Genomic DNA, 13961 nt, shown 5'->3' with positions numbered 1-13961 from the left:
CTGAGGGACAAGAGAGTAGTGAGGACCAAGATTTCACTCAAATATTATTCATTATTTGTTTTTGAAAATCTTCAGCATCCTTAATTTACTGTTTTCTTTATTATTTGCATGCATTCTTTATTTGTCATCTTTCCAGTTCATATTCAATAAGTTGATAGAAATTTAAAAATTACTAATTGATATTTCAAGGAGAACTAAGATAATGAGAATGAATATTGAAGCATACATAAAATTTCTCTAATGAAACTTGGCTGAGGACAGGATGTGGGTAAATTTAACATTCACAAGGACCCCAGTATTATCATCATTATAGAATACATACATATGAATATGAATAAATATCCATATTAAATAAACATTGATAATAAAGAGGTTATTCCTTGAGAAATACTAAAAACATCACAAACTGCTTTTATACACATGCTACATATTTGTGTTTGGGATGCATTAATTAACACGTTTGCAGTTGTGCCATTAATTTTCCTCAAACATAAATATAGGTTATTATTTGTAATAGCCAGAACTTGGAAGCAACCTAGATGCCCATCAACCGATGGGTGGATAGAGAAAATGTGGTACATTTATGCAATGGAATACTATTCAGCAAAAAAAACATTGGAATCCTGAGATTTGCAGGCAAATGGATGGCACTAGAAGGAACCATCCTGAGCAAAGTAACCCAGTCACAAAAAGAGAAACATGGCATATACTCTTCTCATACATGGATTTTAGACATAGATCTGGGGAGTGCCAGCCTACAATCCCACTGGCCAGAGAGTCTGGGAAACAGAACCTTCATTCAGTGGCTGATGGAAGAAGAGGCAGACTCCCACGGCTAAGCACTGAGCTGAACTCAAGAAAGCCAGTAACAGAGAGGGAGGACTGATGACCAAAGGGATTAAGACTGGGCTGGTTTAGACCCCAGAAATAGCTGACCTGACAAGTGTTAGCTCTTGAATTCCAGGCTGATGCCTGTGAATCCAGCATGGGACTGATCAAGACCCCCTGAATGTGGGTGTCAGTGAGGAGGCCTAGGTAATCTATCCAGCCTTGGGCAGTAGATCAGTATTTATCCCGGGTATACATATGGACTTTGGACTCTCATCCAACAATGTGAGATGCACTCTCACCCTGAACTTTTGGGGGAGGGTCTAGGCCCTGCCCTGCATGAAATGACAGACTATGGACACCTCAAAGAGGGCTCACCCTCCCTGGGGAAATGAGGGGATATTGGGGGAGTGGGGGGAGGGGATGTGAGGAGGGGAGGGAAACGGAGAGGGACCTGGAACTGACTTGTGAAGCAACCTTGTTTCCAATTTAAATTTACTTTAATAAATAAATAATAAAAGTAAAATTATATATGTTCCTTGTCTGTGGTAACTATAGGAAGGAGAAGTGTCAATTACCTGACCTTTAGTGTCTTAGTTTTAATGATTTCCTGTCTCTCCAATCCCCCTGGGAGATGTAGAACTTTCTTGGTGGTTGTGGGAGGACACTTGGAATAGTCATACTATATTAGAAAGCATAGTTGGGAAATAATGCTTAATTGATTAATTAGCTGAATTATTAGAGAAACTTTGTTATGATTGAAAGTTCTTTTAGACTATGGTTTTAATGTTTCTGTGGCACTTGCAGGAATATGACTTCATTTAAAGCAACTAAATGCAGTGAGATGATGACCTGAAGAGACATCTGCTTTCAGCCATTTGATGAAAAAATCTTTTTCCTGACAGGTTTCACACATATACAGTTATATGTGGGTAAGCAAAAGGAAGAAACCTCAAATGGATGTGGTTACCGCACCTGCTGTTATGTCTTTGTATCTGTTTCACATACTCAATTACAACACTAGTATCAACAGCAACAAGAAAATTAAAGTACCTCTCGTTGATTGATCAGACCACCATGGATAAAAGTTGGGTATCAACAACAACAGTAAAAACAGAAAGACTACAAACTCATGGAAACTAACAGTTTGCTCCTTAATGACTCCTGTGTCAAGGTAGAAAGAAAGAAAGAAAGAAAGAAAGAAAGAAAGAAAGAAAGAAAGAAAGAAAGAAAGGAAGAAAGTAGAGACCTCCTAGCCTTCAACTACAATGAATGCACAACATATCCAAACTTATGGGACACTGCTATGAAAGGAGGAAAAAGAGGAAAGTTCATAGAACTACTTTCCTGAAAAAAGAAATTAGACAATTCTCATACAACAGACTTAACAGTACACCTGAAAGCTCTAGAAAAAAAAAGATGTTTAGATAGCAGGAAATAACCAAATCAAACTAGCAATGGGGCATACAAAACCTGAAGAATCAATCTACTGTAACCAGGTAAGACGTTCAGTGGGCAGACTGGACACCAATCCATCCGCAAGATCTCAACCTACAATGTTTCTGCACAAGATGTGCTAGCATATAGGTGGCACAGATATTGAGGGAGTGGTCAAATCAATGACTGATACAGTTTGAGACCCATACCAAGAGAAGGAGCCCACCCCTGAAACTACATGAAGTGCCAGGATCCAGAAGGTGGATAGTTGAAAGACCTAGGATAGATATAAAACATGACTGGAAAAATTCATCGAAATTGTTCCTAATGATCTTCTGCTGTACTCTTAGCAGGGAGGAATAGAGGGGGTAAAGAGGAAGGGAGTTGGTCATGGGGGAACAGGAAGTTGAGGGGGTGGGGGTAGAATAGGGGGAAGAGGGAATCATAGGATCGAGGACAGATCAGGCACCAGAGTGACCTCGAGTGATCCAAAGGTATAACATCAATTGGCAAGCTAAGCAATAGTGGAGGGACCACCTCGAATGCCCATTCCTGATAATGAACTTGATGTCTATAACCATCCGGGAGCCTTCATCCAGTGACTGATGGAAGCAGAGGCAAACACACAATTAAGCACTGAACTGAACCCAAGGAACCCAGCGACAGAGAGAGAGGAGTGATGAGCAAATTGGCAAAGAATGGGCTGGCAAAACCAGCAGAGACAGCTGATCTGAACAGGGGAGAGCTCTTGGACCCCAGACTGACAGCAGGGACGCCAGCATGGGACTGATCTGGACACCCCCAAATGTGAGAGTCAGTGAGAAGGCCTGGGCAACCTACGGGGCCCTGAGCAGTGGATCAGTGTCTATCCCTGGAATACAGTCATCGTGTGCCCATAGCACAAAGAGGGATGCTCTCCAGCCTGGACTCTTAGGGGAGAGCCTGGACCCTACCCTGGGTGAAATGACAGATTCTAGATATCCCCTAGGTGGAAGGAATTGGCAAGAGGATGGGAGGTTGGGGGGAAAGGGGAGTGCGGGAGGAGGGGAGGGAGAGAGAACTGGGATTGACATATAAAACAAGCTATTTAAAACTAAATTAAAAAATGATAAAAAAGAATTGTTTGCTTTCAGAGCTTGAAAAATTGTATTATATACCCTTCTGAACTTCATGGAGCGAGCATTCATTATACAGACTGGACAGGAAAAGGACTCACAGAACAGTGTACAGTAAAGTAGGAACATTGATAAAAATGAGTAGCTATTGATGCATCAGAGGCCCTGGGTGACTCCAAGAAGCTGAATTTTTTTATTTTAGTACTGAAGCAGTCCTGTGATTCCAAGAATGGATAAAGAATCACAGCTCTACTTAGAGAAAGTGAAGATGGACCAACTGTAGGAAGAGTCCAAATGTTAGTACCTGCACTGGAAATGACATCAGAATTACAGCAGATACATTGGACATGAAGACAGTCTTGATGATGTCATGTAGGACTCCTGGAAATGACACCGGTATTACATGAGAGATATGGGCTATGAATCATTTCTTCATGATGTAATATAGTATAACAACCAATAAGCTGATGGAAACTAAAATAATATCTTTGCTGTAAGAAACAAAGGCCTGCCTGACTGTGTCTATGTTGGATTAACTCTGGACAGGACCATATATCTCTGAGGACTCTGCACATATTCTGAGAAAACAAATGAGTAGTGAAGCATATAGAAATTTCCATATAATCTACCTCATTGTTGTCAGTGCAGAAAGACAGAAATTATCAATAGTGTAGTCAGCAACTGACCAGAAATTGTTGGTAACACTCCAAACAGGTTGTTCGTGCACATGACAGATACATAAATTCACATATTATGTCTATCCACTCTGCTATAATTTGTCAAAGAACAATCAATGCATGATTTTCGAAGGTGGGATTCTAAATTTTCTATAGTGAAAAATTAGTTTTTAAGCATTACATTGTAGTCAAAATTTACCTTTTCCCACAGTAATACTATATCCCGTCACAAGAAAATGCCACAAGAAAAATCTCTGTCTCTGTCTCTCGCTGTCTGTCTCTCTTCTCTCCGTCTCTGTCTCTGTCTCTCTCTCTCTCTATTTCTCTCCCTCAGACACACACATACAAACACACAAAGCACCCAAAATAAAATCGGAAATGAAAATATACAAACAAAAGACTAGGAAGACAAGAGAAGCCTAATAAAGTTATCTGCAACAAAAATCATACAAAAATACAATTTTGCTTGTTTTGTTTTGGTCTTAGGTATAAGACCTGCTGCTGTGAAGTGTGTTTAAGACAGTAAGTGACATTCTACTGAAGTATATTATTTTTCCTTTGCATGTAAGTACCAACTGCAGATAGTTTCTTGTTTAGGAATGAGTGTCCATGTCCAGTTCCCCCTCTCAGCATTAGACTCCCAATGTGGCTTGAACCTGTGTAAGTCCTGTGTTTGCTTCCACAGTCTAGTGATTTCATGTGTGCACCAGTTTTATTGTGTCTGAAAGAGACTGTATCCTTGGACTCATTCAACATCTGTGGGTCTTAAATCTTTCTTTCTCTTTTCCTGTATCTGTCCCTGAATCCTGAGGAGAAACTTTGCTTAATACAACACATTTATGATTGACTGCACACGTATCTTTCATTCTCTATAATCTGCCCATTTGAGAGTCACAAAAGTAGAAACCTAAATTTATGTACATACATACATACATACATACATACATACATACATACATACATCCTGTAGGAGGAAAAAATTCCTGACAAACATTATGAGACAAAGAATATACAAAAATATCACTGAGTTCATTTTATTTTGGCCATGTACTTATAGGCATGAGGCCTGTGCAACCTATGTGGCCCTGGGGAGTAGTTCAGTGTTTATCCCTGGCATACTAACAGACTTCCTGTGTCCATAACACAAAGAGGGATGCTCTCTCAGCCTGGAATCTTAAGGGAGTGCCTGGGCTCTGCCATGAGTGAAACGAGAGACTCTAGATATCTCCTATGTGGAAGGAAGTGGGGATAGGGTGGGAGGCTGGGAGGATGGTGGGAGGGTGCGGGAAGAGGGGAAGGAAAAGGAACTAGGGTTGAAATGTGAAGCAAGCTATTTAAAATTAAAGTAATAAAAAATAAAAATTAAAAAAGTGACTTTCCTTAAGAGTAGTTTATATACCCAGTGAGACACCAGCAGAAAATATTTTGCCTTTGTAAAGGATTTATCAATTGAAGATAGCTTCTGTCTACTTCCCCTGTGAGCATCACAACTCCATCTGGTTTAGACTTGTGAAGACCCTGTAATGCTGTCATAGACCCTCAGCTGTTAGTATGTGGGAATCTGTACTGGCCTGTCTTTAGGGAACTGACAGAAAATGCTCTCAGCTGCAGCCACTAAGAGCACTATCTGTGTATATTCACTATGTTCCCTTATAAAGGGGCCCTGCACACCTCCAATCATTACCTCTACGTCTTTCTCTATCTCCCTCTCTCTAACTGTTCCCCTTTTTACCTCTCTCTCCCTCCTTTCTTTCTCTACTCCTCTGTCTTTTCTCCTATATCCTGCTGCTCCTGTCTCTAGAGCTTGTTTCCACAATTCTATTCCCCCTTTCTCTAATTAAAAAATACTCTCCTTGGTGTTGGATCCCTGGATTCTGGTGGGGTCATGTTGGTGTTTCTATTGCTGAGTGATCTCTTATTCTGTCTTCTTCCTATCTCTTCTTCCAGTGGGTGCTGGTGGGGTCTTTCCGTCTCCACTGGTCTCCTTCCTTACTGCAGCTGAAGCTGGGGATGCTGAAGCTGGAATCCCTGGGGTTGGGGTCTGAAGCTGGGCTCGCTGAGTTGGGGTCTTGGAGGGGCTGATCGCCTTCCTGTGTGGGCGGCTCTTCTGGAAGCCGGGAGCGGGCCCGAAGATGGAGGGGGATGGAACCCAGTGACAGAGAGAGAGGAGTAATGAGCAAATAGGCAAAGAATGGGCTGGCAAAACCAGCAGAGACAGCTGATCTGAACAGGGGAGTGCTCTTGGACCCCAGACCAACAGTGGGGAGGCCAGCATGGGACTGATCTGGACCCCCCAAATGTGAGTGTCAGTGAGAAGGCCTGGGCAACCTATGGGGCCCTGAGCTGTGGATCAGTGTCTATCCCTGGTATACAAACTGTCTTCATGTGCCTATAGCACAAAGAGAGATGCTCTCTCAGCCTGGACTCTTAGGGGAGTGCCTGGACCCTACCAAGAGTAAAATGACAGACTCTAGATATCCCATATGTGGAAGGATTTGGCAATAGAGTGGGAGGGAGGGGGGAAGGGAGTGCGGGAGGATGGGAGGGAGAGGGAACTGAGATTGACATGTAAAACAAGCTATTTAAAATTAAAATAAAAAAATGATAAAAAAAGACTCTCCTTGATCCCTGTGACATGGCATCTTTCCCTCGAGGGCCTCTCTTTTTAATTTACAACATCAGGGGGTTCATGTCTGCATCAATCCTGTTGTATCTGGAAAGCTGTGTCTCCTTGGTGTCCTCCAATCCCTATGGAATTCATAATTCATGAGCATCTTTTTGAGGTTTCCATAAGCTCAGTGGAAACAGATTTGAAGGCGACATTACACTGAGTATTCCAAGGTCTCTCACTTTTGGCACATTCTCCAGCTTGTCTCTGCATTCCTTAGTATTGGAGGAGGTTCTCTAATAATGTCTGACTGAGACACTGTTCAATGAATATAGCAGAATTCTTTGGAATTGTTTTATTGATAGTACATTCAGGATAACAGGAATATTTTCACATGTTCCACCTACCTAATCCTAGGTTCTTGGCCAACACAGTGTCAGAATTGATTCCATCGCATAACCATAATATTCCATTCCTTAACCATAATCTGATATTGGTTGAATCACTCCACATGTTTTTGATACTATTGCATCAAACTATATTGAATGCATGTCATGACTTTAGATTTCTCCAGTCTATTCTTATGTTCTTGCCCAACATAGTGTTCAGATTCATTCAGTCACATGAAGTGAGGCTTAAATCTAATATGAGATTGGGTGATTCATTCCTCAACCTTTTGGACATGATTGCATCACACTGTCCTGTAGGCATGTAATGATTATGGATATAAGGGTTTACAGTTATTGTACCATATTTTCTTCACCTATTTTCTACTGACAGACATCTATGATGTTTCTAATTCTGGCATTATGAACAGAACAGCAATAACCATAGATGAGACAGTGTCTCTACTCAGATGTAGAGCCGATTGTGTATAAGAACAATAGTGGTGCTTTTGGATGATGGGATATATCTCCTCCCAGCCTCCTGCGGAACAGCCACACTGATTCACAAATGTCTGTATACAGCAGGAAATATTGCAGTATGAGGGGTTTTGGCTTCAAACTGATTTATCCAGATGACAGGAGATAAGTCCTGAAGTCAAGGTTTTATAGCCACTAGCAGATGCTTTCCTGGTACATCAAAGAATCCCATTCAGTCAGGGACCAGGAGGGGAAGAATCTCAAAACTTCTGCTCAGTTCCGTCTCTTCAGTTGGAGGAGGAGAGGAGAGTGATTTATACAGTGATTGTTGGGTCAAGCAGTATTTTAAATTCAGCATGGGTTTGCAAAAATCTCTAACGTAGAATTGGCGTAGGGTTTCCATGTGTGCCACAGTGCATTCAGCATAGATTTCACCATGTTAAGCATATTGTATTCATACTGGTCATGGGGGATATACACTGCAAGGACATGCAAAATTAAGATTCTGTGATATGAGACATCACATTCCATCAAACACTTGAGACTACCAAGTGCCATTTGTCTCCATGTTGGTTGTAACTCACCAATTTGTTGAAAATCAGATACTCTATATCATGAGAATGACAAGACTTGATGCTGTATCATATAGGTCCATGTTATTTAACTTGATACTGTAGAGTTGGGTACATGGACAGTGAAGGCAATAAATGTGGCACCAGAACAACAGTGACTAAGGGATATTTCCAAATATACCTCAATTGCCATATATATCATAAATATTTTGATAAGTGTGATCTTGAAAGTAATGTAATAATGCATAATACATTTGTCCAGTTTATGAAAATCATAATAAAAAAGGCAGTGCATTCTGATATAAATATGACTTTCATTTTATGATGCCGGAACATTTGCTGGACTACATGGCCAAAAAACCTCACTGAGGTCACTTAAGAATTAACATTGTGAAAGGAGCTTCTATTTGTCAGATATTGGTGATTTGGATTGCACAGGTCAAATGTGCATTATACTTTATTCTCAGTTCTTGCTGAAAAACGTCCCATAACTCAAGGTAAAAATGTATTTTTATGATAATTCATCATCACAGTTTTTTCCTTTTTGTTGTTTTATTAATGAACTGTGTCAATTCAGGCAGTCTCTGGCCAAACTTTTCTCATGATATGGAGTCCTCTAGAGGTATCCTAAATCAAAACCACTTTTTACTCACATGCATTTTGCAAAGTTGAATTAAGCAACATAGGTTCTTGGGGAGGAGGCAGAGAAGGGAAGTCTAGAATGGTTATTTCGGGGCAAGTGCCCAGACTGATGTTTCTGTAATCTCCATTCTTGTGGAACTTCTGTGTCTCTTGCACATAAATAGATGGCAGAGTCCTCAGATGTCAGGCTGCTGAGCTCCATGTAGGCTGTGCTGGAGGATATGTCTGCAGTCAGTGTGGCCTTGCCCTGGAACTTTTGATTGTAGCTATTACTACCACTTCCACCATAAATCCATCCAATCCACTCCAGGCCCCGCCCAGGCCTCTGTCTCACCCAGTTCATATTGTATCTACTGAAAGTATAGCCAGAAGCCTTGCATGACAACTTCACTGAGGAACCAGGTTTCCCAAGCTCAGGCCCAGACTGCTGCAGCTGGACCTGTGATTGGACACCTGTAGATAAAAATACAGAGTAGGGGTCATTGTCACATAACATTCTGTTTCTTCTCCAGGTTTGGAACTTAGATCCCCTTACCTGTGGTTACTGACACGGGGAAGAGGATTATCCAGCCATGTCCTCAGTTCTCAGGTTGTTCATTTGCAGGTAGACCATGCTTTGGGAATCATCTCTGGAGATGGTGAATCTGCCTTTCACCGAATCCACGTAATAGGTTGCATAATCATTGAGTTTAGTTCTTATGCTTACAACCCACTCCAGCCCTTTTTTTGGAGGCTGGCAGACCCAGGTCAAGGCAGCATCACTGAAGGTGAATCCAGAGGCTGCACAGGAGAGTTTCAAGGACTTTCTAGGCTGTGCTAAGCCTCCTCCAGACTCCACCAGCAGTAACTTACACTGGACACCTGCAAACAGAGAGGATATTTATCAAGAAACTATCATGCGTGTCTACTGTCTCTCCCATTCTTGTCCACTCACTCACTCAGTATCCATCGTCATCTACCTTTTAAAAGAGCAACAAAGAAAACCTAATGCAGCCTCAATACCATGTTGATTGTCATGCCTTCAGCGCTTGTCACTGAATGGAAACACAGGGCAAGAGTCGTCTGCCTGGCCTGAGGAGTCATGGCAGTGCTGGTTTTCATGAGCAGAAGGAGGACATATTTGCATATCTTCCTGATATACCTTGTATATAACTTGTTCTCAGGTGAGTGCGGACCTTAGAGGCAGCAGTTACTAGTGCAAATGCCTGAAGGACAAGGAAGTCGTGAGGACCCTGATTTCACTAAAATAGTATTCATCTTCGTTTGTAGAAAGATTCAACATCCTTAATTTATGTTTTTTCATTTTTTACATGACCTCTTCACTGCTTATCTTACCAGATATTGCACAGTAAGTTCGTGGAAGTTTAAAAACTAAAAATTACATTTTGATAATTCAATGCGAACTAACGTAAGGATGACTGAAATGGAAGGGAATCTGTTACTTGGTCTGCATTGCCGTGGTTTTATAAAGTCCTGTCTCTCTAGTCTGCCCAGCATTATAGGAATTTCTTGGTGGCTGTGGGATATGTCTCAAGAGGCACCCTTTAGTAGATACTCTGTATTTGAAAGGAGAGTTGCAGAGTAATTGGTTAATTGACTAATTACTTCAACTATTAGTGAAACTTTGTTATGGCTAAGAGCTCTTTTGGACTATGATTGTTTCTGTGACACCTGCAGGAAAGTGACTTCATTTAAAGCAACCAAATGCAGTGATCTGATGATCTGAACTCCCTTCTGCTTTGAGTCCTTTGATGACCAAATCTTTTCTCTGACAAGTTTCAGTCATTTAGCAGGGTTATATGTGACTCAGCAAAAGGAAGAAATTCCAGATTGATGTGGTGACCTCCCTTGCTGTTCTGTCTTTGCACCTGTTCCTTAGGAACCTGAATGGCTGAGGCGTGGCCATCCCCTGCTGGCATGTGCTCCATATTCATCAGGATGATCTGTTATGGGAGTTGCTTCTGATCCTGGGTAAGGCTGATCAATAGGATTCATCCAAGTCTAGAATGTGGATATCAGACTCTGCTGCATGGTGTTTGTTCATTTCTATGACCTTTTCACAGTTAGATGGTGCCATCTCAGTGGGTTTCTTCTTACAAGACTTGCTGGACGATACTCATGCACAGCTTCACCTATTATGATCTAGAGATTTCACTTGGAACAGATGGGGAAAATATAACTGCATGTAAGAGTAAGTTTGGATTGCCTTCATCACACTTCTTAGAAACTGAATGTGTATAAAATATTATGTTCATTCAATGACTGCCGGAAGAAGTACATAAAAAGCAATCTTCACACTTTAATTTCAGCTAACACAGGAGTGATAAGAGCAAAGTATTAGGGAATTTTCAGTTGATGTTTCCCCAGCATGATTTCAGGGTCCTAGTGTCCAGCTGTTCTATAGAAAGAACCTTGTTCTCAGCCAAGACACCTGATGATCCAGGACTGTGATTTGTATCCAGTGATACAAAACTCACTTTTCTTTTCTGAACGTTATTCTCTCACTCCAAACCAAACAAAATGGAAAGTTTTCAGCTTCATAGTCCACCAGCTTTTCATTTGCTTTATTCTCTGTCTTCTATTTGTTGTGGGAATTTTGTCACTGGTGCCCTAGACAAATGTGAGAATGTTTTAGTCAAAGAGAGATGTTTTTCACTGGGGATGGCTATGAACAAGAGAAAAAGTCTGAGCAGAGTCGTGTGTGCCCCATTCCAGTGAGGAAAGGAGTGACAGAGAGTGTTATAGGAGGCTTCATTTTTGGCTCAGGTTCCCTTCTGTTGTTTAATACGTGCGCACAGGATTTTTTATTTAATAAAACCATGAAGAAATGTACAACATATACTGTTTTTTTCATACAATTCATTTTATTATATCCCCCATCAAACTCTTGCCAGATATTCCCCATGCATATGCACTCATCTTTGTGCTCTGTGTGTGTCTCTCGGTCTCGCTGTTTCTCTGTCTATGTCTTTCTCTCCCCCCTCTCTCCTTTATATCTCTCCCTCCCTGCTGCTTCTTATCTATTCTTCCTTGATAACAATGGATTTTAATCCACCCTTACAAAATATCCTAAGCTCTTTCCCTGCCTTACATGCAGTCATGGAAGTTCTACAAGGACTGAGGACTCTCTTATCACTAAATCCATGTAACATCTATTCCCAAATCAATTGGATCCCTTCCCACAAACTTTCTTTGGTTGCTTTAGGAAAACAAAATTGGAATATGAAAGAGTCATTAATTAGCTCAAATTCTATTAATTTGTCTCTTATGGGAATAATCTAATTCACAGCCCATTCATAGCTACTCCAGAATCATTTCCAGTCCCTTCTAGGTAAGAGCAGTAAACATCATCATGCATTGCTTCAGTTTGTCCTATATTTGCTTTTTTAAAAAAGAATAATATTCATGGATAACATCACTGTTAAACAGCTGATCAATGTATGGTGAGGTCTAATGGCAGCGGAAATCAGCTTAACTTATTCCCTTCAGTCCTTTTGAAACGTTGACAAAACCCTCTAAGTCTGGGAAGAGACAAAGGGACACCCAGTGTGATGATTCATGGGCAAATCTCCAGGCTAATCTTCTCTGTCATCTCAGTCCAAGAGCAGTTTCCTCCTCCTGCAGGGTTTCTTTCACACTCAGGATGTGGTTGCAACACTGTGTATCTTGCACAGTAATAGATGGCAGAGTCCTCAGATGTCAGGCTGCTGAGCTCCATGTAGGCCGTGCTTGAGGATGTGTCTGCAGTCAGTGTGGCCTTGCCCTGGAATTTCTGATTGTACTTAGTATTACCATTATTAGGATAAATCCATCCAATCCAATCCAGGCCCTGTCCAGGCTTCTGCTTCACCCAGCTCATATAGTTGCTTGCGAAGGTGTATCCTGAAGCCTTGCAGGATATTTTCACTGATGCTCCAGGCTTCACCAGCTCAGACTCAGATTGCAGCAGCTGGACTTGGGAGTGGACACCTGTGGAGAGAAGGCAAAGTGGATGTCACTGTCACCTGAGTGCATGGACCCTCCTCAAGTCTGGAACTTGGAGTCACTTACCTGTCGCTGCTGTCACCAGGAAGAGGATGATCCAGCTCCAGCCCATGGCGAGGACCTGTGTGCTCAGTGACTGTGGAGAGGACACAGATCATATGCTGTTTTTGTTGTAGACATCCTTGTATTTACCACCACACACTCACATGATTTACATATTCATGAGCAGGGATCTTCTTAGATAAGGACCTAGTTCTGCTGAAGCAGAAGATGCTGAGATCCTGTCCTAATCCTCTCTAAGAATATGTGGAGCATCCTTCTTCCCAGGGACCTCAGATGATGCTGAGGAAGAAACATCACAACCTGAGGTCTCAAAGCATGTCAGGCCTGAGACAGTGGTTCCACCTGGGACAAGGTTATCAGATTGATTTACAGAAGGTGGCTGTGATGATGGTGATGGTGACGGAAATTTAAAACCTACTGAGTACTAAATTTACAGCCTCCTTTCAGATATATGCAATGACTATTTGCCTGTCCACCAGATGGTATACTGAAAACCTCTCCCAAATGAACAAAAGCAAACATACTTCAAAAATCAAGTAAACAGCTTGATTACTGAAGCAATATCACAATAACAAAATTATGTAAATAAACTATGTATCTATCAACAGATGATCTCATCATCAAGAAGAAATGTTTACATAAACAACACAACAGAAGTTATACATATTCAAGGAAAATGAAACTTACATCATTTAGGATGGAACTAGAGATAAATGCATTAATTAAGGTGATCTTAGAAATCAAACGTCAAATGAGACTCACATCAGTAGTTTTTAGATATCGTGTGCTTACAGATATGAATAAAAATACAAGATGATGTGTAAGTGAGTTGTCTAGTAGAATAAAGGTAAAGTAGGAGGGGAGAGAAAATGAAGAGAAGAGATTATGGGAGAAATAACACAGAGTAAAAAATACATGAGTATGTAAATTCTAAAACTATGTAAAATTGATATTTTTACATTACATATTTTATTATTTTTAAAACCATGTATAAGACATAGTATGATAATATCTATACACAGTGTGCACCACTGTTTCCTCTTGGGACTTTCCTATAAGTCTCTGTCCCTCTTCATGTCCTCTCTTGTTTCATTTACTAATTACACATTGGTTCAAACATTTCTATCCATAAACACATAGGAGGAGTCCTTCACTAGTATACCAGAAAGAAA

General features: G+C 41.0%; 1 gene segment (V, D, J or C); it reads right to left on the bottom strand.

Moving 5' to 3' along the window:
* Positions 1-9304: 9304 nt before the first annotated feature.
* On the bottom strand, positions 9305-13493 carry LOC121139531. The segment is given in 4 exon segments: positions 9305-9603; positions 12379-12711; positions 12793-12862; positions 13477-13493. Coding segments are annotated over 3 exon segments (678 nt in total).
* Between the last annotated feature and the right edge of the window lie 468 nt (positions 13494-13961).

This window comes from Mesocricetus auratus, unplaced genomic scaffold (genome assembly GCF_017639785.1).
Source record: "Mesocricetus auratus isolate SY011 unplaced genomic scaffold, BCM_Maur_2.0 Super-Scaffold_15014, whole genome shotgun sequence".
NCBI lineage: Eukaryota > Metazoa > Chordata > Mammalia > Rodentia > Cricetidae > Mesocricetus > Mesocricetus auratus.
The sequence above is the reverse complement of the archived record's forward strand: the minus strand, read 5'-3'. Positions and strand labels throughout refer to the sequence as shown.